The sequence below is a fragment of the Heptranchias perlo genome, chromosome 5, assembly GCF_035084215.1.
Source record: "Heptranchias perlo isolate sHepPer1 chromosome 5, sHepPer1.hap1, whole genome shotgun sequence".
Lineage (NCBI taxonomy): Eukaryota > Metazoa > Chordata > Chondrichthyes > Hexanchiformes > Hexanchidae > Heptranchias > Heptranchias perlo.
Window position 1 is genome coordinate 119,426,817 of NC_090329.1, and position 26,664 is coordinate 119,453,480.

At 43.9% G+C, this 26,664-nt stretch overlaps 1 protein-coding gene and 1 long non-coding RNA gene across 2 annotated transcripts in view; one reads left to right on the forward strand and one right to left on the reverse strand.

Moving 5' to 3' along the window:
• LOC137322065 (regulator of microtubule dynamics protein 2) overlaps positions 1 to 6,287 on the reverse strand; it is a 199,851-nt gene extending 193,564 nt beyond the window's left edge. The window contains exon 1 of the mRNA XM_067985127.1: positions 5,450 to 6,287. Coding sequence (XP_067841228.1) covers positions 5,450 to 5,928 — 479 coding nt within the window. The 5' untranslated portion in view covers positions 5,929 to 6,287. The remainder of the gene's footprint in view (positions 1 to 5,449) is intronic.
• The window catches only part of LOC137322066 (uncharacterized), a 67,050-nt gene continuing 45,785 nt past the window's right edge, over positions 5,400 to 26,664 (forward strand). The window contains exon 1 of the long non-coding RNA XR_010962951.1: positions 5,400 to 6,358. This is a non-coding gene — a long non-coding RNA (uncharacterized lncRNA). The remainder of the gene's footprint in view (positions 6,359 to 26,664) is intronic.

Below are 26,664 nucleotides of genomic sequence, written 5' to 3' on the forward strand. Positions count from 1 at the left end.
AAAGAGTAAAGAAGCACTGGAGAAAGTACAAAAAAGATGTACAAGGATGATACTAGAACTAAGAGGATACAACTATCAGGAAAGATTGTACAGGTTGGGGCTCTTTTCTCTAGAAAAAAGACGGAGAGGTGACCCAATAGAAGTCTTTAAAATGATGATGGGGTTCAACTGGGTAGACGTAGGGAGGATGTTTCCACTTGTGGGGAAGTCCAAAACTAGGGGCCATAAATACAAGATAGTCACTAATAAATCTAATAAGGAATTCAGGAGAAACTTCTTTATTCAGGGAGTGGGGAGAATGTGGAACTACGTGGAGTGGTTAAGGCAAATAGCATAGATGCATGTAAGGGGAAACTAGATAAATATATGAGGGAGAAAGGAATAGAAGGATATGGCGATAGGGTGAGAGGAAGTAAGGTGGAAGAAGGCTCGTGTGGAGCATAAACACCTGCATAGACCTGCTGGGCTGAATGGCCCATTTCTGTGTTGTAAATTCAATGTTCCAGAATATGCTGCATTTGTATGATTTACAGAATTATAGAAGGTTGAGATGAAAGAATAGATTTTCGTTTAAAACAAGGATTTCACATAACAAAAAAGACCAGAAAAACCCAGATGGGTTTGTGGAAGTCTAAACTCCAAGATTAAATTATGCACATTTATACACACATCTATAAATCAACATAATATATAAATTTCTTTTTATTGAAACACCATTAATTAGTGATTGAAAGTCTACAAGAAGCTATTAGATTATTGATGCAAAATCATCCAGTAATTTAGTTTATAACAGTGATTTGGGAAGCAACTTAATTGAGACTATAATAATGCATACTATTTGTTTTAAATGTAGCCACTGCAGAATGAGAAATGTAGACATTATGTGTTCTGCTTTATGTAGCATTTTTTACTCCCCCACAAAAATCAAATAAAAACATCCTACTCTGTAGGATCATTATTCTTCTGAGCATCTTCCACACATTGCTGGAGTGCTGACGTGTTCACATTCTCTACGGGAAAAAAAATCACTAGAGAGCAACTTCTATTTAAGACATATCTGGTTAAATGGTGCCAAGGTGAGTAATTCCACTTATACACACCAAGGCATGTATGAAAAGATATCAGCACTCCATACAAGGCCTGAAGAGATGGCCAGATAGACGCACAGAAAGTAGAAGATTCTTAGAGGAATGAAAATGATCCTGCAAGGTCGTTTTTTTCCCCACATATCATATCCTCCAAACATCACGAGAGACTGACTAACTAGGATAAAGAGAAGGGAAGTCTTTGTGGGAAACAAGACAATAGCAAACATTTATTCTTGAAAATACTATTCTTTACTAGATGCAAACAACATGAGAGCATTAGTGCTCCTAGAGAATCACGTTTGTACGTTTCTTTAAATTTTAGGTTACAATCCCGATTGGTTGATGACTTCTAGGATGTCAGTAGTGTGTCTATATCAAATGATGATCCACTGCAGATGGTTGATATAATCAGCTGATGCAGGGTCAGTCTCCTTAGCAGTTACTTTGCCATATTGAAATGCCAATTGTTAAATCAGCAGCAGTTCTGACGCAAGGCAGAGAAATTGTGGTATGGTGCAACTGATAGATCTTATTTGTCTCTCCCTTAAGCACAACTACTTACGTATCTTACCTTCGTGGCCCAGAGAGGGAAAAACAGGTTAAATCACTCAAAGATCAAAGCTTGATACCTCCGAGACTATCAGAGCATACACGTTGAGCCTCTGGGCCCAACTGATATTGAACACATCAAACAATCTTACTGACTGATTGTGAACCTAGTCAGCGAAAGCTAGTGTTCATTGTCGTTGTCATAATCATCATCTTCCTCGCCCTTCTGCTTAGTATCTTACTCCCAATTACACCCTGGAGTTCAGGAATCTGCAAGGGCTGTTTCCTTAGGCGACACCTACAGGGAAAACTCAGCAAGAGCAGGACGAAGGTAGCTATGTTAGCTACAATTTGCTGAATCAAGAAAGTGAAGTGTCAGTCATCTGAGATAAGCTCTTAGAGGAAGGGACAGTTATGGTGCTCAGTCCTTGCCTGGAGGTTGATGTTCTCCAGGTGTTAAGAGGAGTGTAACTAGGACACATTGGAAGGCAAAAGAACTTGTAACAAATGAGTACAGATTTATCTGCCAACCAGTTGCAGAGCTTATCATCACAAAAGGTGAAACCCAAATAAGGACCCAAAACCTCAAGGGTTAATTCATCTAAACATTTAAGACCGATTATAAGCATCTATCCAAGATGAAATAGGGAAACACATTCATATTTGAATTTGGGAATTCATCCTCTTTGATACTAACCCCTCGTGTGAGCCAGCACCAAAGGAGGATTTTTTTCTCCCTCTTTTTGGTCAATGTTTTAACATTAGGTGATATTGAGGTATCCTCCAATATTGTAGGTCAAAAACAGAAAAACAAGTAATGGGTCTTAATCCACACCCATCGGAGCCACAAATGGTCCTCAAGTCCTACTGCCAGCTCATTCAGGTCAGAGAAGATTGTGTGACTGAGTCCTGAGCAGAACTTGAGTTACTCCAGGCTGAGTCTGAGGAGAGAGGTTGGAGGAGAGATCTGGTCCGTGTCAAGTTTTGACAGCAACCTTCCTTAGCTGGCACTGTGTCACTTACATGAAGATGAGTCATGGCGCTGGAACACCTTCAGAGCGATGATGGTCAATCTTCTTCTCATGGGTTTGACAATCAGGTAATCAATGGCAGGTCAGCACATGATTAGAAGTCAAAGTATCTTTGAATTGATGCCATGGATCCTGTGGGCATAGATGGGTCAAGCACTGCTGATGGTCTTAGTAGGCTGGGTAGGACAGCTAAGTGCAGACAAGACCACTTATCAGTTTCCTTTTGGGTGATGTCTTGAGTCTACTGAGTTGTGTTACAGATGGAGGCTAAAAAAAATCCAGGCAAATGTTGCAGACACCAGTCATGACTGTCTAGGGTAAAGAGCCACAACCACTTCACAAGTGTTTAAATCTAATATGAAAATTTGACAAGAATAATTTGTGAAGAAATTCAATAAAATATGCCAGAGAACTTGACAAATATGGAGAAAACTCTAGAAAAGCATTTAATCCAAAACATCATTACTACAATAAATGTTAAAATAGTACACGTACACAAGCAAACATTCTCTCACTACTGGAAAAAACTAATTGACGCTCTAGGTTAGGACAGCCCTGGAGTGGAGATAATCAGAGGGGAACTCCTCCAACGTTATGATAAGACATCATAATGACAGCCCCATTTTACGATGTTATGTGCTATCTCTTGCTGTTTTTACTTGGCAGAATGCGATTCCCTAATGCCAGATCAACTTTAGTGATACGTGAAGCATATGTAATGCAGAAGAATATGTGTACTGTAAAATAGTTTTATCTCAAGGTGTTTTTAAGGTGCATAGGAGCGCTCCCAGTCTTCCATGGTGCACCATGTCATCAACACAAGATACATGTGGCTTCATCCAGTGCTGTCCCTAGAATTTGACAAAAACATAATGGTGGGTGGGAAATGTTCATGCTATGTCCTTAGAGCAGCGAAGGTTATGGGGAGATTTAATAGGTGTTCAAAATCATGAAGGGTTTTGATAGAGTGAACAGGGAGAAACTATTTCCAGTGGCAGAAGGGTCAGTAACCAGAGGACACAGATTTAAGGTAATTGGCAAAAGAACCAGAGGCAACATGAGGAAAAAAAATTACGCAGTGAGTTGTGGTGATCTGGAATGCACTGCCTGAAAGGGTGGTGGAAGCAGATCTAAAAACAACTTTCAAAAGGGAATTGGATAAATACTTGAAGGGGAAAAAATGCAGCGCTATGGGGAAAGGGCAGGGGAGTGGGACTAATTGGATAGCTCTTTCAAAGAGCCAGCACCATCACAAGGACTGGATAGCCTCCTTCTGCACTATATCATTCTATGATTCTATGTCCAATTGAATGGTGAAAAAACATCCAAGAGTATCCCTTTAAACTTGGGTAGTATCTGGAGCGAACACACTGAGTAGGTTAACACTTAAGGTGTTATAGATTGATCACTGATGCTGGTAGTGATTGGAACAGTTTGAGGTGGCACAACATTAAAGCATATTGGGTTTAATTGAGGTGAGAGGAGACTGCCCTTGACATCAAGGCAGCTTTTGCCCCAGTGTGGCACCAAGGAGCATTGGTAAAATTGAAGTCAATGTGAATCAGGGGAAAAACTCTCCAGTGGCTGGAGTCATACCTAGTACAAAGGAAGGTGGTAGTGGTTGTTGGAGGCCAATCATCTCAGCCCCAGGACATTGCTGCAGGAGATCCTCAGAACAGTGTCCTAGGCTCAACCCATCTTCAGCTGCTTCATCAATGGCCTTCCCTCCATCATAAGGTCAGAAATGGGGATGTTCGCTGATGATTGCACAATGTTCAGCTCCATTCGCAACCCCTCAAATAATGAAGCAGTCCGAGCCCGCATGCAGCAAGACCTGGACAACATCCAGTTTTGGGCTGATATGTAGCAAGTAACATTAGCGAAAGACAATGACCATCTCCAACAAGAGAGTGTCTAATCACCTCCCCTAGACATTCAATGGCATCACCATCGCCGAATCCCCCACCATCAATATCATTGAGGTCATCATTGACCAGAAACTTAACTGGACCAGCCACATAAATACTGTGGCTACAAGAGCAGTCAGAGGCTGGGTATTCTGCGGCGAGTGACTCACCTCCTGACTCCCCAAAGCCTTTCCACCATCTATAAGGCATAAGTCAGGAGTGTGATGGAATACTCTCCACTTGCCTGGATGAGTGCAGCTCCAACAACACTCAAGAAGCTCGACACTATCCAGGACAAAGCAGCCCGCTTGATTGGCACCCCATCCACCACCCTAAACATTCACTCTCTTCACCACGGCTGCAGTGTGTACCATCTACAAGATGCACTGCAGCAACGCGCCAAGGCTTTTTCGACAGCACCTCCACCACCTAGGACAAGAGCAGCAGGCACATGGGAACACCACCACCTGCACGTTCCCCTCCAAATCACACACCATCCCGACTTAGAAATATATCACCGTTTCTTCATCGTCGCTGGGTCAAAATCCTGGAACTCCCTTCCTAACAGCACCACATGGACTGCAGCGGTTCAAGAAGGCGGCTCACCACCACCTTCTCAAGGGCAATTGGGGATGAGCAATAAATGCTGGCCTTGCCAGGGACACCCACATCCCATGAACGAATAAAAAAAAATGCAATTTTTCTGAAGAGCATTGATATCAATGTGCCAAATAAGCCCTCTGACGATACTGTAGTCACTGGAAATTTACCAAACCAATAAAGTTGCAGGTCACTTATACCTAATAATTTTTTTTAAAAAGCAAACATCTTTGCTCTAATACGTGTAGAAAACATAAACGAGTAAGTGCCTCACCCTCCTTCACTCTCCACCTCCTCGGAGCTCAGAGAACCATATCCACCACCTGCTGCATCTCCATCTCCATCCTCCGGGCCCGGCTCGCTCCTCTTCCTCTTCCTGGGCGCTAAGGGGCTGGTTCTCCTTCTCGGACTTCGATCCGGGGCAACCTGATTGAGTTCTTTTCTCACCCGCTCCTCCAAGCGAGGCACGGTGTCTTTCAGGGTCTTCACCTCGCTCTTCACTTCTTCCACAATGCGGATCAGCCCATTGAGTTTCTCCAATATGTCGGTCTGCCGTCGTAAGAGCTGCCCCTCTGCCCCGGAGCCCGACGCTTTTAAATCGTTGTGAAACGCCGTCAAAGTCCTCATCCCCGAGATGCTGCCATTGCTCTTCTTGGTTCTTTGGTACCACGCAATCGCTAATGTGAGGCCGGCCGCCCCGATCCCGGCTAACAAGCCCAGTGCCAGGGCCCTGCCCTCAGCTGACTGCGCCATGTCCTCGAGCGCACAGCGCGAGGGGAAGAGCGGAAGAGCGCGAGCGCCGGGCTCCAACTGAACTGAACTGAGCGCGAGCGCCGGGCTCCAACTGAACTGAGCTGAGCGCGAGCGCCGGGCTCCAACTGAACTGAACTGAGCGCGAGCGCCGGGCTCCAACTGAACTGAACTGAGCGCGAGCGCCGGGCTCCAACTGAACTGAGCTGAGCTCCAGCAGCGTCTCGAACCTAGTGCCCAACCGAGAGCTGTTGGGCCTCTCTGTGCGTATGCCTTCTCCTCTTTTCCTACTACAGCTCGGTTTATTTTCTTACAACGAAGTAATTTTTTTTCTGCAATCAGGCGGTGTTCATAACCGCCCACTAAAGTTTGTGTTCTGCTGGGTCCAAAAGTCTATTTGAATGATGATCAGGAGTGGAAAGCCCAATGAGCAGTGAGTGATCTTTGATTTTTATTTGACCAGACATTGACAATCTCAGAATTGTTGGTCTACACAGCAAATACATCTGAAAAATATTTTGTTTGTGACATGTTTCACAATAATATCCATTCTTAAGGTGATTTTATACCTAATTGGTGTTTTTGCTCTATGTACCACTCTGCCCTGGGGACTCAATATTTAGGCATGCTGAGTTCAGCTGTAATAGAAGACCCAGCTACATTTCCATTTTCACTCAACAGCAACAACTTGCATTAATATAGCGCCTCTAACATAGTAAAATGTCCCAAGGTGCTTCACAGGAGCGTTATCAAACAAAATTTGACACCGAGCCACATCAAGAGATATTAGGGCAGATGACCAAAAGCTTGGTCAAAGAGGTAGTTTTAAGGAGCGTCTTATAGGAGGTCCTACTGCAATGGCAACATTATAAACCCACAGTGTTGTGGGGCTGTGATGCTGTCAGTTCTTGTATGGGAGGCAATACCCTTTTTTGTGTAAAAGTGTCTTTAAAAAGAGATTGTGGCCCAAATTTTACATTGCAATTATTTTAACATGGGCAATCGATAACCCATTTTTGGGTTATCAAAAGAAAAACAGAATCTGGGCTCCTAGATTTTAATCTCTCTATTGGTTTTCTTTTGTTTCAAGAAAACATAGGTGCAGAAAAAAATTGTGAGGAACTTTAACACTTTTTGACTCCAGTCTTTTGTTTAAATATTGACACCTGATGCTATTGGGGAAGTAATATTGGAGGAGTTACTGAACCTGAATGGACATCAGCAGAGGTAGTTTGTATTCCAGAGGAGCTTCAATAACTCGGTTAATTCCAGTTCCTTACAATGTTAGGGTCAGATGCTCCTCCAGTCCAGTTCCTTACTGATGTTTTCTGCTTCCTGTATTTAAAACGGTTAATTCTACTTTGCACTGCTTATGAACAAAGAGGAGAAAAGAAGGAAAGTAGCATCTATGGCATTGTCATGTCACAGAATTGTCTCAAAGTGCCTCACATATAAGGAATTCCTCTGAAGTTCAATAACAAGGGTTATGTAGGCAAAATGAGCAGCAATTTTGCACACAACCTAATTTTTTAATTTCAAAATATACTTTATTTCATAGAATTTAAGGATGCACATAGTTCAAAGTAAATATCACAATTCAAAACCAGTACAATTCAAACCAAAACACTACAGATTGCATACAAAACGTTCTCATTATTACAATTCAAACACAGTATTTCTTATGACTCGTGGTGTCCAATACAAGATGGGGTGGCCTTACACAGTGGCCTTTCCCCATAGAGCCTTTGCATAGGTCGCACCTTGTCTCTGCATCCTGCAGCACATACTCCTGCACCTTGGAGCGTGCCAGTACACTCGGTGGTGGACAGCTCCTTCAGCTGGAAGACCAGCATGTTTCAGGCAGAGCAAAGGACCTCCTTCACTGAGTTGATCGTCTTCCAGCCACAGGTGATTTCTGTCTCGGTGTGCGTCCCGGGGAACAGCCCGTAGAGCACAGCGTCCTGTGTTACCGAACTGTTTGGGATGAACCGGGACAGATACCAACGCATCCGAAGACTAAAGTTATTAAAATAAGTATTAAGGTAAAGGGCTGTTATTCCTCAAGCTTGTATTGAGCTTCATTGGAACAGTGTAGAACTTCAAAGACAAAGAACTGAGAGTGGGATGAGGCAAGTGACAGAGAACACAGGGTCGCAATTGCAGACAGAACAAAGTGATCACCTAACCTGCATTTGGTCTCACCGATGTAGAGACAATCACACTGTGAGCACCAATACAGTTACACTTGGACTGGAGGAAGTACACATAAATTTCAACCAGAAAGATTGTTTGGAATCCTGGATAGATGTGAGAGGAGGTGAATGGGCAGATATCGCATGATCTTGTGTGGGAAGGTGGCAAAAGGATAGCAGGTGGTGAAAGAGTGGATCAGGGTGTCATGGAGATAACAGCCCCTCTCGAAAGCAGAGAGGAGAGGGGAGAGTAAGATGTGTTTGGTGGTGGGATCATGTTGGAAGTGGCTGAAATGGTGGAAGATGGTTTGTTAAATGCAGAGACTGGTGGGGTGGAAGATGAGGACAAGGGGGACCCTATGACAGTTCTGAGGTAGGAGAAGGATTGCAAGCAGAAGTATGGGAATTGGGATGGACCCAGTTGAGGGTACTGCCTACAACGGTGGAAGAGAATCCTCAAATGAGGAAAAGGAGGCCTCTTTGGAAGCTCTGGTGTGAAAAGGGGCATCATCAGAGCATATATGATGGAGATGGAGAAACTCTTACAGGAAGCAGAGTGGGAAGAAGTATAATCCAGAAAGTTATGGGAGTCAGTCGGCTTATAATAGATGCCAATAGAAAGCACGTCCCCAGAGATAGAGCTAGAAATCCAGGGAAGAGAAGAGATGGACCATGTGAAGGTAAGTGAAGGATGAAAATATGAAGCAAAATTAATAAAATTCTGTAGGTTAGGTCAAGAACAGGAAGCAGCACCAACACTGTCATCAATGTAACGTAAGAAAAGGTTATGGAGGGGACCGGATTGGAACAAAGAATATTCAACATATCTTACAAAAAGACAGGTATAGATAAGACCCATCTGGCTTCCCATAGACTCATGTTTTATTTGGATGAAGTGAGTGGACTTGAAGGAAAAGTTGCTCAATGTGAGAGCAATTTCAGCCAGGTGGTGGTTGCGATTGGTTGACCTGCTGTTCAAGGAAGAAGCTGTGGGCCTACAGGCCATCCTAGTGAGGGATGGAGGTGCAGAGGGATTATGTCCATAAAAGAAGGTGGTAGAGCCAGAAAACCAGAATTTATTAGAGGAGCAGAAGGCGTCAGAAGAATCATAGGTGTACATGGGTAGGGACTGGACAAGGGGGGACAAGATAGGATGAAATATGTTTGGGGGGATTGGAGCAGGCTGAAATGATGGGGGCAGTTTTATCTTGGAGTGGGATTTTTACGTGCAAGAGTCAGGGTGAGTGATAAGCTCGCATGCTGAGGCCCAGAGGGATTTTAGGTCCCAAGCCTCATTTCCATATGAAAGATCAGACCTCCCACCTGAACCCAGCAAGAATCACTGCCTGGCCAGCGGGCAAGAATTCAGGTGGCAGGAGCCACTGGGGACCTGCTGGAACGGCCCTCGGCATAAGGTAAGTCTATTGGAGGTCGGGGCAACCAGGAGTAGGCCAATCGGCCCCTTGAGCCTGCTCTGCCATTTAATAAGATCATGGCTGATCTGATCCTAACCTCAAATCTAAATTCATGTCCAATTTCCTGCCTGATCCCCGTAACCCCTAATTCCCTTTACTTCTCGGAAACTGTCTATTTCTGTTTTAAATTTATTTAATGATGTAGCTTCCACAGCTTCCTGGGGCAGCAAATTCCACAGACCTACTACCCTCTGAGTGAAGAAGTTTCTCCTCATCTCAGTTTTGAAAAAGCAGCCCCTTATTCTAAGATTATGCCCCCTAGTTCTAGTTTCACCCATCCTTGGGAACATCCTTACCGCATCCACCCGATCAAGCCCCTTCACAATCTTATATGTTTCAATAAGATCGCCTCTCATTCTTCTCAACTCCAATGAGTAGAGTCCCAATCTACTCAACCTCTCCTCATATGTCTGCCCCCTCATCCCCGGGATTAACCGAGTGAACCTTCTTTGTACTGCCTCGAGAGCAAGTATGTCTTTTCTTAAGTATGGACACCAAAACTGTATGCAGTATTCCAGGTGCGGTCTCACCAATACCTTATATAACTGCAGCAATACCTCCCTGTTTTTATATTCTATCCCCCGAGCAATAAAAGCCAACATTCCGTTGGCCTTCTTGATCACCTGCTGCACCTGCATACTAACTTTTTGATTTTCTTGCACTAGGACCCCCAGATCCCTTTGTACTGCAGTACTTTCCAGTTTCTTGCCATTAAGATAATAACTTGCTCTCTGATTTTTCCTGCCAAAGTGCATAACCTCACATTTTCCAATATTGTATTGCATCTGCCAAATCTCTGCCCACTCACCCAGCCTGTCTATATCCCCTTGTAGGGTTTTTATGTCCTCCTCACTCTCTACTTTCCCTCCCATTTTTGTATCATCTGCAAACTTTGGTATGTTACACTCGGTCCCCTCCTCCAAATCGTTAATATAGATTGTAAAGAGTTGGGGACCCAGCACCGACCCCTGCGGAACACCACTGGCTACTGGTTGCCAGTCCGAGAATGTACCATTTATCCCAACTCTCTGCTTCCTGTTAGATAACCAATCCTCCACCCATGCCAGAATATTACCCCCAATCCAGTGATTCTTTATCTTGAGCAATAATCTTTTATGTGGCACCTTGTCGAATGCCTTCTGGAAGTCTAAATACACTACGTCCACTGGTTCCCCTTTATCCACCCTGTACGTTATGTCCTCAAAGAACTCAAGCAAATTTGTCGGACATGACTTCCCCTTCGTAAAGCCATGCTGACTTTGTCCTATTAAATTATGTTTATCCAAATGTTCCGCTACTGTCTCCTTAATAATAGACTCCAAAATTTTACCCACCACAGATGTTAGGCTAACTGGTCTATAATTTCCAGCCTTCTGCCTACTACCCTTTTTAAATAAGACCTCGATGTCATTACTGGAGCCGATCTGCATATTTAAGGAGGACCCCACCGGCTTATGTGGGTGTCCTTGCCGCCTGCCATTTAAAATTGCAGTTGGCCAGATCGGGGCAGGAAAGGAGTGGCTAAGTCCGCTAATCCATTTTAACTCGGTTTCCTCCGGGCGGTGAGGATTAAAATGCCCCCTGATAGTTCTACCAGGACGGTACCATTTGTGTATCTTGGGAAAGAGGCAGAAGCAGCTGTGTGAGGTCAGGAACTTTGAAGTGGGGACAAGATCTCCAGAGGAGATGAAGTCAAAATATGTGGGTAGCTCTGTAGTTGTAGCAATGGAGTAACATATTCCTATGCTAAAATCCAGATTCAAGTTCTATCCTCACCTTATTCAGGTTCAGCTACTCTCACTGTCTTTTTTAGTCAAGTTAGTTGGATCATCTTGTAGTAGTCCAGACTATAACACTGGGGAAGAGGGGAGAAAGAAATCAGTAGAAGACTTACTCCATCTCACATAGCGTGCCTCTTGTCAGCTGTCATAGAAAAGAATGACAGTGGACACAAAGACATCAAACCCCCCAGACTGGCCTGGCCTCCTGGATAAATCAGAATAACACGACGGTGAAACACTACAGAGACTGCACTATAAAATCATAAACCATTACTATTGTTGTTTTTAATGCAGATAAAGGATTTGGCCTTAAGGCAGACTTCTGAAAAAAAAGAAACCTTGAATTCCAACCAAAGCATTTGTTATAGTGGCAGATGTCCAGATTGCATGACTACTTCTTTTGATAAAAACCACAGCCTTGAATTTTGCTCCATATTAACATGCACAGATCAATGGCTTTGAATTTCAACACGATTGTTACCTATTTCGGAAGGTGAAAGATATTAAGTAGATAATAACCAAGATTATAACACATGTCATAAGATCAGATGACATTAGAAACTAAGAACAATACGTTACATGATGTGGCACTGAGCCATACACGGTAAGACGGTCTCAGTTTGATCTGTGAACTGTTTGAATTATGGATGGCAGTGGGGCTGCAATAGTTGTTCTTAGACTGAGGATAGATGGAAAAAATCAGCAAAGGTTGCTGCTCCTGTTATCTATGTAGAGACCTAAAAATCAACCAGAGGCTCTGCTCCTATCCAAATATTTCTGCTGGAATTACATGTGTGTGGACACACAGACATGATTGGCCGAATGGCATCCTTCTGTGGACAACAGGTGAGATCAGGCTTGGCTATAATGGTTGCCTCACAATATTTCTCTCACACACAGCCATTCTTTAAAAAAATACTCACAATGAATTTAAACCCCAGTAAAGCTTTGGAAATTTGTCCTCTAGCTTTTCGTCAAATAATTTAGAAAAAATATTGAGCAGAATATTCTAGAAGCTAAAGATAAATATTTTACCTCTATATAGCTATGGAAATGTGTCTTGTTTTTCAAAATTATTTGAAGAAAAGTTACTGGGCAGAAAGTACTTGGAGTTAAAGAAAAATATTTTATCAGTACAGCTGACTGAACGATACTGCTACATCGTGGGAAATTGGGTACACTGCACATGCTCAGGCTGCACAATCCAAATTGACAGTATCAAAGCTCAGGGCAAAAATATCAACTCCAAGCCTAGGCATTTGAAAGAGGCTGAGGAATTTATTTTAATGAAGGCACATATTTTATCATGTAATTGTGAAATATGTATTTTTTTTAAATTTTGTTTAAACCTTTATTATCCAGGACATTAGAAATTTCAGATGTTGAGGGGAAAAATGGCTGCTGGAGATTTTCAGACAATATTTTGGGAGAATTGTGGGAACCCAGTGGTCAGGTTGAGTGTTCAGAATGATGCATTTACATAGGCAATTTTCATCATGAAGTCAGACATAATGGAAAAAGTTGAAAAGAAAATGTGTGGCAAAATCATGACAATAGGAAGTCAAGTAGCACAGACAGGAACTGCACCCAGATATAAGATTTTTAAAATAATATAGATATTTTGCATTGGAGAAACTGAATTTTTGACATGGATTCCACGCAAAAAAGAAATAGCTTTTAAAGTCTGAATTCTGTGTAAGTCTTTACTCCACTCTTCAGGAAAGTAATTGATTAGGCAATGTACAAAATGGCTATTTCTCTAAATATCAGAATGATTTTCCAATGATTATCGTTGTTAATTTACAGATGTAGCATTAGATTTGACAGGTCTGACACCCATTAGGGGGAATTTTAACCTCCCAGGACAGTCAGGAGGGGGAGTCAAATTCTTAAAAATATGAAACCCGACCCCCAACCTGCCATGAACGCACCTACTTCCGGTTTAACCTGGGCGGGTTGGGGGGTGGGGGGCGCGGGTGTGTAACCAGCGCTTGAGAGGTGGGTCAGTAATTTAAATATGTTAATGAAGCTGCGTGCCTCAGCTTTTAACAGCCATTTAGATTTAACGGCTGTGGGCCAGGTTTCCCAAGGCTCAGGAAGCCCGGCAGCTGAAGGGAGGTGAGAACTGCCGGATTCAGCAGATAAGTGCTTTTCCAGCACTGCTTGTGGTTCAGGAGGAGCAGGAGCGCTTCCCTCCATCCCCCCCAAGCAAATCTGCCTTGATCGGTCTCCCTCCCTGCGATCTTCAGACTGACCGCACCCCGCGATCACCTGGCTGACCCCGGATCTCCAGGCCAACATCTGATCTCCAATCCGACGTGCCATCTCCCCCTGCCACCCCCCCACGATCTCTTCCACCCCCCCCCCCCCACCCATAATCTCTACACTCCCCCTTCCGCAATCTCTTCCTCCCTCCTCTCCGGCCTCCGGCTGCGGCCTTCTAGGGCAGGCCTCCCGCCTGACAGCCAGCTGGCCTCTCAATCTGGTTGGCTGCCGGCCGAGAAACGGAGAAAAAAATTCAAGTGAGGTCCTGCCATTAAATTCGGCAGGACCTCCGCATTCTCCGTATTTCCGGGTTTTCCAACCACTACAAATTGTCCCCACCTCCCCATAAATATCGGGGCGATTGCTTCTGGAGATTTAGATTCAGCCAGCAAATGCTGCATGATCATTGATGGCTTTGAAGAGAATTTGAAGTATCTGATTCACACCTACTGCCTGACTGCTATCAGGAAAGATTATTGCTAAGTTCACCTCTGCTACAGGCGTCTTTCTGATCTTCACCACAGCAATCATGGGCATCAGTTGGTCAGCAATTTGTATATGACTTTGTATGTACTATTCTGACACAACGTCAGATTCCACATGTACACTGACCACACTCTGGTCTACCTCACCACCACCTCTCGACCCCTTCACTGTATCTCATTTGTCACATTGCTTCTCCAACACCCAGTGCTGGATGAGCAAAAATTTCCTCCAACTAAATATTGGGAAGACCGAAGCCATTGTCTTTGGTCCCCGTCGCAAACTCAGTTCCCTAGCCACCCACTCTATCCCTCTTCCTGGCCGCTGTCTGAGGCTGAACTCGACCGTTCGCAACCTTGGGATCCTATTTGACCCTGAGATGAGCTTCTGACCACATATCCACTCCATCACCAAGACCGCCTATTTCCACCTCCACAACATTGCCAGCCTCCTCCCCTGCCTCAGCTCATCTGCTGCTGAAACCTCCATCCATGCCTTTGTTACGTCTAGACTTGTCTGTTCCAATGCTCTTCTGGCTGGCCTCCCATCTTCCCCCTCCATAAACTTGAGCTCATCCAAATCTCTGCTGCCCGCTTCCTAACTCGCACCAAGTCTCATTCACCCATCACCCCTCTGCTCTCTTACCTACATTGGCTCCCGATCCGGTAACGCCTCGATTTTAAAATTCTCATCCTTGTTTTCAAATCCTTCTATGGCCTCACCCCTCCCTATCTCTGTACCCTCCTCCAGACCTACAATGCTCCGAGATCTCTGCCCTCAAATTCTTGTCTCTTGAGCATCCCTGATTTTAATCGCTCCACCATTGGTGGCCGTGCCTTCAGCTGCCTAGGCCCAAAGCTCTGGAATTCCCCCCCCTAAACCTCTCTGCCTCTCTGCCTCATGTTCCTTAAAACCAAGCTTTGACCAAGTTTTTGGTCACTTGTCCTAATATCTCTTTATGTGGCTCGATGTCAAATTTTGTTTGATAACACTCCTGTGAAGCGCCTTGGGATGTTTTGTTACGTTAAAGGTGCTATATAAATGCGAGTTGTTGTTGTTGTAAAAATCTTACCCCTCCATCTACTTTCTGTCTGTAAAACCTTCTTATTGTCACTCGTTTCATCAGAATGTTGTGTCAACTTTTTTCGATTATAAATTCTTATGTCCACATTTATAATAGAAATCACCTGTGTAAACTCATCACCTTATAATTGCTTAATCTGATCCACCAGTGGTGCTGTATTATATTTCTGCGCACAAATTACTCTAAATGGTTTTTGAAAACTTTTTATCTCAAATTTCTTTCATCCAACATTCTTTCTCAGTAACCTACACTTTTAATATCCAAAATACGAAAGAGTTTAAACAAAATCCACAGAAACGACATTGAGCAGATAGTTGGTGTGCTCAAGCAATGCTTCCGCTACCTGGTTCTTTCGAGATGAGCTTTGCTGTACAGCCCTGAATGGGTATCCATTTTTTGTGGTCGTCTGCTGCATGCCACACCATTTTGCCACCACGAGGGACCAGCCCTTATCACCACTTGTGCAGCAAGAAGTGCAGTACAAGGAGGAGGAAGAGCGTGAAGAGGAGGAAGAGCAGGAGTGGCATTGACCACCAATACCTCTAGCTGCCTGAGCTCTCAGAGAGCAGCTCATCCAAGAGTGCTTCACATGAACCATCCCTCCCTTCCTCAATACAGTCCCACAATCCTTATCACCGCCGTCCTTACTACCACAATCCGATTGACTTACTTCGGTCCAGCCTTATGGGTCTTGTCCTCACTTCACTAGAAATATAAACACCAACACCAAATCCAGCAAAAAAAACAAATTTATCTAACAACTCAATTCCATTTGTAGCTAATAGTTAAGAGAAATAATTAAGAATCACCCTTGTGCAAGCCCTTAATGCCTATCTTCTGTGCTCGTTGACTTATCCTAGTGCTCCTACGAAGTGTTTCCCCAGTGGCTACAGTTGCCCAGCTGCTGAGCTTCCATCGAGGATACTTCAGATGGCTGTGGTGGATGACATTGAGCTACTCTGAGCCTGAGGGCCCAGCTGCAGATGGCAATATTGGCGTGGGTCGGGGAAGTCTGGACCAGCTGGCTGCGTGGCACTGACAAGCACAGGTGGGATGGGTGGCCGTCTGAGCTTCCATTGCAGCAGTGTTAGTGACTGCCATGGAAGCTGTTAGTAGAGGCTCCATCATGGTGGATACCACTTCCGTGCTTATGTTGGTCAGAATGGTCTCCATGCTCTGTGCGAAGTGTTAACACAAGTTGGAGTGAACTGCTCCATGCTTTGAGCCATTGTGCATAAGTTCGCTGGCAGACTGTTCAGTGCACCAAACATTTCCTGAAGGTGTTTGCCTATCAGCCTTCTTCGCTAGCCTGGGCCCTTTAAGTCAGCATCTGAATCCCCTGCAGCAGAGCTAGTATGTGATCGTGCCCTCTGGCAAGCCGGCACCTGTGGTATTTTTCCCCCTACCCTAGCTTTTCAACACTTGTGGCCAGTGATTCACCACAAGAAGACTCCTCCTCTAGCCTAGCCTCTAAAGTACACGTGGTGCCAGTCTCTGTGTTGGTGCTTGCTGGGGTCGGAGTGATTAACAATGCATCTTCAGGAAGGCTGGCCTCCTCTTCCTGAAGTGGCAGAGGTATCTTCACATTTTCAGCACCTGAAATGAAAGGGAGGGATAAGGGTTAGCATTTAATGTAAAGGTAGAGCAGACAAAGAAGTGGCTGGTGAAAGCAGCTGCAACTTGTCATGCAGAATATGTAGGGAGAGATAGAAGTAATAAGGGAAAAAGAGGATACGGCGTGAAGAAACCCTACAAAACATCTTCACTAGCATTACCACTTACCCCAGCTCATTACTCCCACTTGACATGAATTTGATGCCAATGATTGCTTCAGTGGATCTGAAAATGAGATCACCCACAAAATTCTGGTGCAAACAGCTCTCCAGGCCATCTGCAGGCATAGTTCAATTCCCATTGGTCCAAAAACTGACGCAATTCACCACATGGAATTCCAGGGCCCATTTCTTCCAGTTGGGGAGTCAGTGATGAGGGATCAGTTATTTAAAATTGTCACTAAGAGATTAGGTTAGGAGAAATCTCATTATACAGTGAGTTACTACAGAATGAAAGGCTTTGCCACAAGGTATAGTTATGTCAGAGACTACTGCATCTGTTAAGAGCAAAATGGATACATTTTTGAAGGAGATGAAGATAGATACAAGGCCACAGGGAGAGAGGAAAACAGAGATGTTAGTTTCGGCTTGCACCAGCAAAGAGCTGCATAGACAGAATTGGGCAAATGACCCTCTCTTGTGCCGTAATCTTCTGTGGTTCTGTGTTGTAAACCTCCATTGTTCTAAGGGGTTGAATGAATCTCATGCAGACTGCCTGTTCCATCTGGTGCTATATTACAAGCCTAACACCTATTGTACTCTTCTGTTATGTTATCCCATCAATTAAAAGTAGTCTCGGGATGGTCCACAGTAGCAGATGAGTAAGACTACGTCAGATATAAGGCATATGATCACCTTTTAGTGTGTTAGTGCATACCTTTGTTCATAAACATGCAATTATCTTGGAAATACTGCTGTCGGCTAAGGTATTAATCTCAATGTCTCTGTTCTCTGTCTGTTTACCTCTTATGTAATGTCACTGTCTCATTGAAATCTAAGAAGTTATTATCTGAACCTATTAAGCTTCCAGTGCAAAATTCCCCAAATCATGCACAAGGGAGGTATCATGGATCTTATATTACCACAAGCTAATACTAAAGTGAGTTGGAAATGAGAGTATAAATACATAACTGCTCAACCACAATATAGCCAACAGAAGAGCTGCAAATATTCTGTTGCCTGTTGCATCCTGCACAGCATGGCAACATTCTGTAGTGCCACTGTTGAGCTGTAAAAACACAACAGCAAGTGACAGATGGTAGAGCTGGTGACAGCAGGGTACACAACAATAACAACAACAACTTGCATCTATATAGCGCTTTTAATGTAGTAAAACATCCCAAGGCGCTTCACAGGAGCATTATCAAACAAAATTTGACAACAGTAACATTATTTAATTCCCATCACCAATAATCATTTTTCCTAAGATACAATTTCACAACAAATACTCACATGTTGTGTATTTCAACGAGCATCAATGATATGTAATATGATGTACAGTGTCAAATTTTGCTGTACTTTCTGACGGGCCAAATACCAGGCAATGACATGCATTTCCATGTAAACTTATGATTTGCCACGTAAATTTGATCTCAAAATGGAAGGCATTTGATTAGCCAAAAGCCAAATCTACATTGATCATATTTTTTATCTGATTTATATGCACATTTTTGCTTTATATTGCAAAATGTAACAAAATGCCAATATGCAATTGCACCAGCATTGGTGCTAGTGACACAATAATAGAGTTCATATTCTGCCAACTATGTACTTACTGTAGTGTTGTATAAATATGTTACATTTACACTGGCATTTAGTTTCAGTCAGATATCTTTTTCTATTATCATACTAACAAGATCACATATAGGGTATGGCATCCACCAAATTCTAACATTAAATGACCCACTGACAGGTAAGGACAAAATTAAAGTTTTGCTGCTGATTACTTGATTAAGCAACTGTTTTACTTTCACATGCTCTACATATTTGAGTGCTGAAACATCACAAAACATGAATTGTTTACCTGTCAGTTAATGTACTTACACTATACTTTGAATGTTTTTGCAGAGTGAATTAACTATTTTACGTGGTAGTAGCAGATGAGTAAGACTACGACAGATACAAGGCACATGATCATCTTTTAATGTGTTAGTGCATACCTTTGATCATAAACATGCAATTATCTTGGAAATACTGCTGTCGGCTAAGGTATTAATCTCAACGTCTGTGTTCTCTGTCTGTTTACCTCTTATGTAATGCCACTGTCTAATTGAAATCTAAGAAGTTATTATCTGAAGCTATTATGCTTCCAGTGCAAAATTCCCCAAATCATGCACAAGGGAGGTATCATGGATCTTATATTACCACAAGCTAATCCTAAAGGGAATTGGAAATGAGAGTAAAGCTAATACATAAATTCTCAACCACAATATAGCCAACAGAAGAGCTGCAAATATTCTGTTGCCTGTTGCATCCTGCACAGCATGGCAACATTCTGTAGTGCCACTGTTGAGCTGTAAAAACACAACAGCAAGTGACAGATGGTAGAGCTGGTGACAGCAGGGTACACAACAATAACAACAACAACTTGCATCTATATAGCGCTTTTAATGTAGTAAAACATCCCAAAGGCGCTTCATAGGAACATTATCAAACAAAATTTGACAACAATAACATTATTTAATTCCCATCACCAATAATCATTTTTCCTAAGATACAATTTCACAACAAATACTCACATGTGTATTTCAGCAAGTATCAATGATATGTAATATGATGTACAGTGTCAAATTTTGCTGTACTTTCTGACGGGCCAAATACCAGGCAATGACATGCATTTCAGTGTAAACTTATGATTTGCCATGTAAATTTCATCTCAAAATGGAAGGCACTTGATTAGCCAAAAGCCACATCTGCATTGATCATATTTTTATCTGATTTATATGCACATTTTTGCTTTATATTGCAAAATGTAACAAAATGCCAATATGTAATTGGTGCTAGTGACACAATAATAGAGTTCATATTCTGCCAACTATGTACTTACTGTAGTGTTGTATAAATATGTTACATTTACACTGGCATTTAGTTTCAGTCAGATATCTTTTTCTATTATCATACTAACAAGATCACATATAGGGTATGGCATCCACCAAATTCTAACATTAAATGACCCACTGACAGGTAAGGACAAAATTAAAGTTTTGCTGCTGATTACTTGATTAAGCAACTGTTTTACTTTCACATGCTCTACATATTTGAGTGCTGAAACATCACAAAACATGAATTGTTTACCTGTCAGTTAATGCACTTACACTATACTTTGAATGTTCTTACAGAGTGAGTTAACTATTTTATATGGCCTTGCTTTTCTCAAATGCTGTTTACCTTTATCCATCTGCCTTCAGGCAAGAATGTCAGAAAACTTGTGCCGACTCTCGTACAACTACCAACTAGGTGAATTGGACCATGCCGTAAAACTGTGACATACTTACTGGGGATGGTGTAACATGAGATTAAATCTGCCCCAGATTGCTGAATGAAAGTTTCCTCTTTCTGTTGCCTGAAAAGGTTTATGGGAAATGAGTTTGGGTCGTTTACAATATAGATTGTTTTTTAAATATTATGTCAGAAGTTCTTTGTGTTCTCTGGTTTAAGAGGTTTGTCCTATCTTTTCCTTGTCCTGTTCCCATTTTCTTCACTAAGATTATATGGGGGTTAAATTCGATAACCCCCAAATCCAGGTGCGGAGGTCGCAGTGCATGATTAACCCGGGCCCAGTCGTTATGATGTAGGCAGCACGTAACATTCGCACTGCCTGGTTATTTACCTGATTCCTGCGATTAGCCAGGCCCATGTTGAGTGGCTGCTCACCAGCAGGGGGGCCCCAATATCACGCGAGTGGCTATCAATGTGATCATGGTTGATCTGTGACCTAATATACCTGCCGTTGCCCCATATTCCTTAATACCATTGGTTAACAAAAATCTATCAATCTCAGATTTAAAATTAACAATTGAGCTGCGGAAGAGCGTTCCAAACTTCTACCACCCTTTGCGTGTAGAAGCATTTCCTAACTTCACTCCTGCAAGTCCTGGCTCTAATTTTTAGACTATGTCCCCTAGTCCCAGTATTCAAGTATAGGAGACCTCAAAAAAAGGTACAAATGCATCAGCAGCCAGAAGCAATAATCCAGCAACTAACCTGTAAATCCTGCATGATCCCTTTAAATAGCGCTGGTAGGGGGGTCCTCCATGCTGTTTACAACCTGTTCAGCTGTGCGAGGTTCAGCTGTGCGTTGGCTGGAGTGCTGAGTTCTAAAATCATATCTGTCCCTTTAAATCAGTGTTGTACACTGATTCAACGCATATTCTCCCTACTTTACATGTTGCCAGCGTTCATTCTCCGTGCATGCGCAAACACCTTTACCAAGGTGGCGTCCAGCGCACGTCGCACAAGAAGCATGCGTGCCTATTGTGAATGTCGTTTTGGGTCCTTAGGAGGCCACGTAGCGCCCACAAAATGGACAGTACGTGGCCCAATTTATAGTCAGTCAGCTTTTACATTTTATACCCTTCATCCTCACTGTGTTGAACACACCATTGTCTACTCCAAGTCTTTATTTTCCAGCACCTTAAATCTGTGTAACTTCTTACTTCTTTTGAGTTTCTTCTTTTTCCTACAATCTATAGGCCTTTAACACTTAAAATAACAGTAGCCACTAAATCTTGATTTATCTTGTCTTCCCTCTTACTCTTTTCAACTTTGGTGGTGCCCTGCACAATAGGCAAGGTCCCTTCATTTTGGTTTCTCCAAAAAAAATAACAGGTCAATGCCAGCTTGCTGTTCAACCTGATATGTACAAGGTGAAAAATTACGATCAGCAATGTTACTGTACAAGTGAATAATATACTTGTATCAAATTCCTTTCACTGCGAGTTTAATGAAACTTGCTTTTCTTAAATTTTATTTTAAATGAGTTAATCCATCAGAGGAATTTGATGCAAGTGTTTGTGGAACCAAGGGTTTGAAAAGAGGTGGCTGCAGAGTTAGTGGATGCATTGGTTATGATCTTCCAAAATTCTCTAGATTCTAGAACGGTCTGGAAGGTAGCAAATGTGACCCCATGAAAGGAGGGAGAGAGAAAACGGGGAACTACAGGCCAGTTAGCCTAACATCAGTCGTCAGGAAAATGGTGGAATCCATTATTAAGGAAATGGTAACAGGGCACTTAGAAAATCATAATATGATTAGGCAGAGTCAACATGGTTTTATGAAAGGGAAATTGTGTTTGACAAACCTATTGGAGCTTTTTTGAGGATGTAACTAGCAGACTAGATAAAGGGGAACCAGTGGATGTCGTATATTTGGATTTTCAAAAGGCCGTTCGATAAGGTGCCACAAAAAAGGTTGTTACGCAAGATAAGGGCTCATGGGGTTGCGGGTAACATATTAGCATGGATAGAGGATTGGTTAATGGACAGAAAACAGAGAGTAGGGATAAACGGGTCATTTTCAGGCAGGCAGGCTGTATGTAACTAGTGGGGTGCCACAAGGATCAATGCTTGGGCCTCAGCTATTTACAATCTACGTTAATGACTTAGATGGAGGGACCAAGTGTAATGTATCTAAGTTTGCTAATGATACAAAGCTAGGTGGGAAAGTTTGCTATGAGGGGGACACAAAGAGTCTGCAAAGAGATATAGACAGGTTAAGTGAGTGGCAAGAAGGTGGCAGATGCAGTATAATGTGGGGAAATGTGAGGTTATTCACTTTGGTAGGAAGAATAGAAAAACAGAATATTTTTTAAATGGTGAGAAACTATTAAACGTTGATGTTCAGAGAGACTTGGGTGTCCTCGTACAAAAAAACGCAAAAAATTAGCATGCAAGTACAGCAAGCAATTTGGAAAGCAAATGGAATGTTGGCCTTTATTGCAAGGGGGTTGGAGTACAAAAGTAAGGAAGTCTTACTACAATTGTACAGGGCTTTGGTGAGACCTCACCTGGAGTACTTTGTACAGTTTTAGTCTCCTTATCTAAGGAAGGATATACTTGCCTTAGAGGCGGTGCAGTGAAGGTTCACTAGATTAATTCCTGGGATGAGAGGGTTGTCCTATGAAGCGAGGTTGAATGGGCCTATACTGTCTGGAGTTTAGAAGAATGAGAGGTGATCTAATTGAAACATATAAGATTATGAGGGAGCGTGACAGGGCAGATGCTGAGAGGTTGTTTCCCATGGCTGGAGAGTCTAGAACTAGGGGGCATAGTCGCAGGATAAGGGGTGGGCCATTTAAGACTGAGATGAGGAGGAATTTCTTTACTCAGAGGGTTGTGAATCTTTGGAATTCTCTACCCCAGAGGGTCATGGGTGTGAGTCGTTGAATATATTCAAGGCTGAGATAGATAGGTTTCTAGACTGTAGGGGAATCAAGGGTTGGGATCAGGCAGGAAAGTGGAGTTGAGGTCAAAGATCAGCGATGATTTGATTGAATGGCAGAGCAGGCTCGAGGGGCCATGTGGCCTACTCCTGCTCCTATTTCATATATTCTTAAGTTCGATAAAATTGGCAATGTAAATTCTACCCTATAGTTCCTCGATTCATCTGTTCAATGTGGCTATGTTTTAAACTATGGGTTCTCTTGTAATTAACAGAATATAAACAAGGTGGTTGAGATTGCACCATCTCACTAACAAATAATAATTTTTGGATTTATACAATGCCTTATCATGTTGAAAGATGTTAAAGCAACTCACACAAGGCATACGGGATACTTTCCTTTATTATCCGAGGCATAGAATATAAGAGCAGGGAGGTTATGCTAGTACTGTATAAAACATTAGTTAGGCCACAGCTAGAGTACTGCTTACAGTTCTGAACACCACATTACAGGAAAGGTGTGATTGCACTAGAGAGGGTGCAGAGGAGATTTACGAGGATGTTGCCAGGACTGGAGAATTTTAGCAATGAGGAAAGATTGGATGGCTGGGGTTGTTTTCTTTGGAACAGAGGAGGCTGAGGGGAGATTTAATTGAGGTGGTTAAAATTATGTAGGGCCGAGATAGAGTGGATAGGAAGGACCTATTTCTCTTAGCAGAGAGGTCAATAACCAGGGGGCATAGATTTAAAGTAATTGGTAGAAGGATTAGAGGGGAGTTGAGAAAAGTGATCTGGAACTCACTGCCTGAAAGGGTGGTAGAGGCAGAAACCCTCAACTCATTTAAAAAGTACTTAGATATGCACTTGAAGTGCCGTAACCTATAAGGCTACGGACCAAGTGCTGGAAAGTGGGATTAGGCTGGATAGATGTTTTTCAGCCGGCATGGACACGATGGGCCGAATGGCCTCCTTCTGTGCCGTAAATTTCTATGATTCTATGAACACATTGGGCCCGATTTTTAGCACCTGCTACCGAGTGCGTTCTCGGCGGGGGGGCCCCGAAAATCCCGAAATCCAGGTGCGGGACAGGATTGCGCCTCGATCCCGCCCACTTCCGGGTTCCCCGATGACGCGCCGGCGTGCGCGCGCAGCCCCCGCTGGTGGGAATCCCGCAGGCAATTAAAGCCAGCGGGATGCCACTTGAGAGTATTTACTTTGCTTGTTCAGGTCATTAAGTGACCTGATTAAGGGACTGTGTGTGATTTTAGATAAACATGGAACTGTTTCACACACTGGGGGAAACACTCCCAGCTCGAATGGACGTGTTGCAGCTGTCAGCCTGTGGCAGCTGCAAAGGTCCATTTGACAGGTCGGTGGGGGGAGACCCTCAGCCATTGCAGGAGGCCGCTCTGTCACTTGGGACAAAGTTTGGCCTCCACCACCCTCCTCCTGACGGTCAAAGTCACCAACCTGCACACTTACCCCGGGGTCCGAAGGCATGTACCTACCTTGCGCACCCCCTCAGATGTACATCTTGCGGATGGGGGCCGCCGTAGCTGCAGTCATGACCTCCTCGGAGGGCGAACAGCCTCACCAGCCTCGCCATCCACGCCGTCCACCTCTGACACGTGGAGCTCCACAACAGAGTGCTGTGACACATCCACCTGTACAGCAGGAGGGAGGGCTACCGCAGAGAGAGATGCGTCGCAGAGGGCACTACCCTCGCCACACGTTCCACAGACCGAGGCTCAGCCTCCTGGACCTCTCTGAGCAGCAGTGCACACGGAAGCTCAGAGTCAGTTGACATGTCGCCGTGGACATCTGCAGCCTCTTTCATGCCGAGCTGCTCCTGGCTGGCCCGTGCACCACGTTCCTACCTGTAGCTGTCAAAATCACCACTGCCCTCCCGAACTTCTGCTCCACAGCCTTCCAGGCTGCAACCGGGGACATACCCGATGTCTCTCAGTCGTCTGCGCAGAAGAGCCCTGCAAATACACCTACACCCACTCTGCAGTGACACACTGGGTGGCATCAGTGGTGGGTCCTCATAGGGATACCCAGGAGTGGGCATTATTGCACAAACCGGACAGGATTGGCGAAGACATGGCAGTAGTGGTGCCAATATAATGTGTGATGTGAGTTGTTCTGAAATTCAATATAAGTAACAACCATGACAAACCCTCAAACACCCTTGTGCATCCCCTTCATGCTCACGACACGTTTGCCTTATGCTGCCTACTGCACATATGTGATGCATGCCCTGTGGCTGCAGCACAGGTGGTGGCAGGTTGAGTGAGGCTGGCCGTGAGAGAGATGCACGAGAGGGTGAGTATGGGATAGAGCCATGACATTGTATGAGGATTGGGTTGCGTGGTAGTGGCGGGGTGAGTACTGGCGAGGTGAGTGGGTGCAGGTAAGATGAGGATGGCGTTTGAGTGGGTATGAGGGGTGATGTGACAGAGTAGTGTTGGCAGTGCCGAAGGAGATGTGGGGTGGGGGCAGTGATGTGGCAGACGGAGTGTAGGGGAAAGACTACGTGTACTCACTGTGGCTGACCTACTGAGGTCATTGGACCGCCTCCTGCACTGTGTGCAGGTGGGCGATATGTTGGTGGCGCGGGTGACCCCCTCTGCCACCTCGAGCCAGGCCTTCCTGGTGGCAGAGGCGGGCCGCTTCCTCCTGCCCGCCGGGTGGAAGATCTCTGTCCTCCCCCTCCTCCTCACCCCATGTATTGATACCTGGGGTGAGGGACCATTAAACTGGGAGCAGCCGTCCCCCTGGGCTGCTCCACGCAGTCATTTTTGCTATTTCTTGCAGCATCTGTCAGTGGAGGACTGCCCCTTTAAATAGAGCGCCTCCAGCTGACAGATCTTACTGCGCATGCGCAGCCCGCCCGACGCGCAGATCAGCAGCGGAGAACCCGGAGGAGCAGGTAAGTGGATCCAATTAGTGGGTTGCCTGCTGCGATCGCGCAGGAAACCCACTAATTCCACGCCCGCTTGCCCATCCGCCGGGAACCCGCACCCCTGGTAAAATCGGGCCCATTATTTTTGAAGTATAATAGCTGTTATTATGTAGGAGAATATGGTAGCTGATTCTGCATTAGTAACATTCCACAAACAGTTTCGATGAATAATTAGTTAGTCTATTTTTAGATGTTAAAAGTTAGAGAGAGAATTGTTAACAAGGACACTAGGAGAACTCCCTGCTCTTCTTTGAATGTTGACAAGGATCTTTAAAATTCACATTAATGACTGGACAAGGCAGATGGGACTCAGTGTATTGTTTCTGTTACGATTCAGTCCTTATCCGGATATTTTTCACTTGTACCTCATGCAATAGTGAGCATGCATTTCTGATGAACTGAAACCTGACCTTGTTCACAAATTATCTGGGATAACAGGTTCCAAGTGAACAATGAACCTGTTTACCATTTAGGAATGCATTGGAAATAGTACATGGTACCAC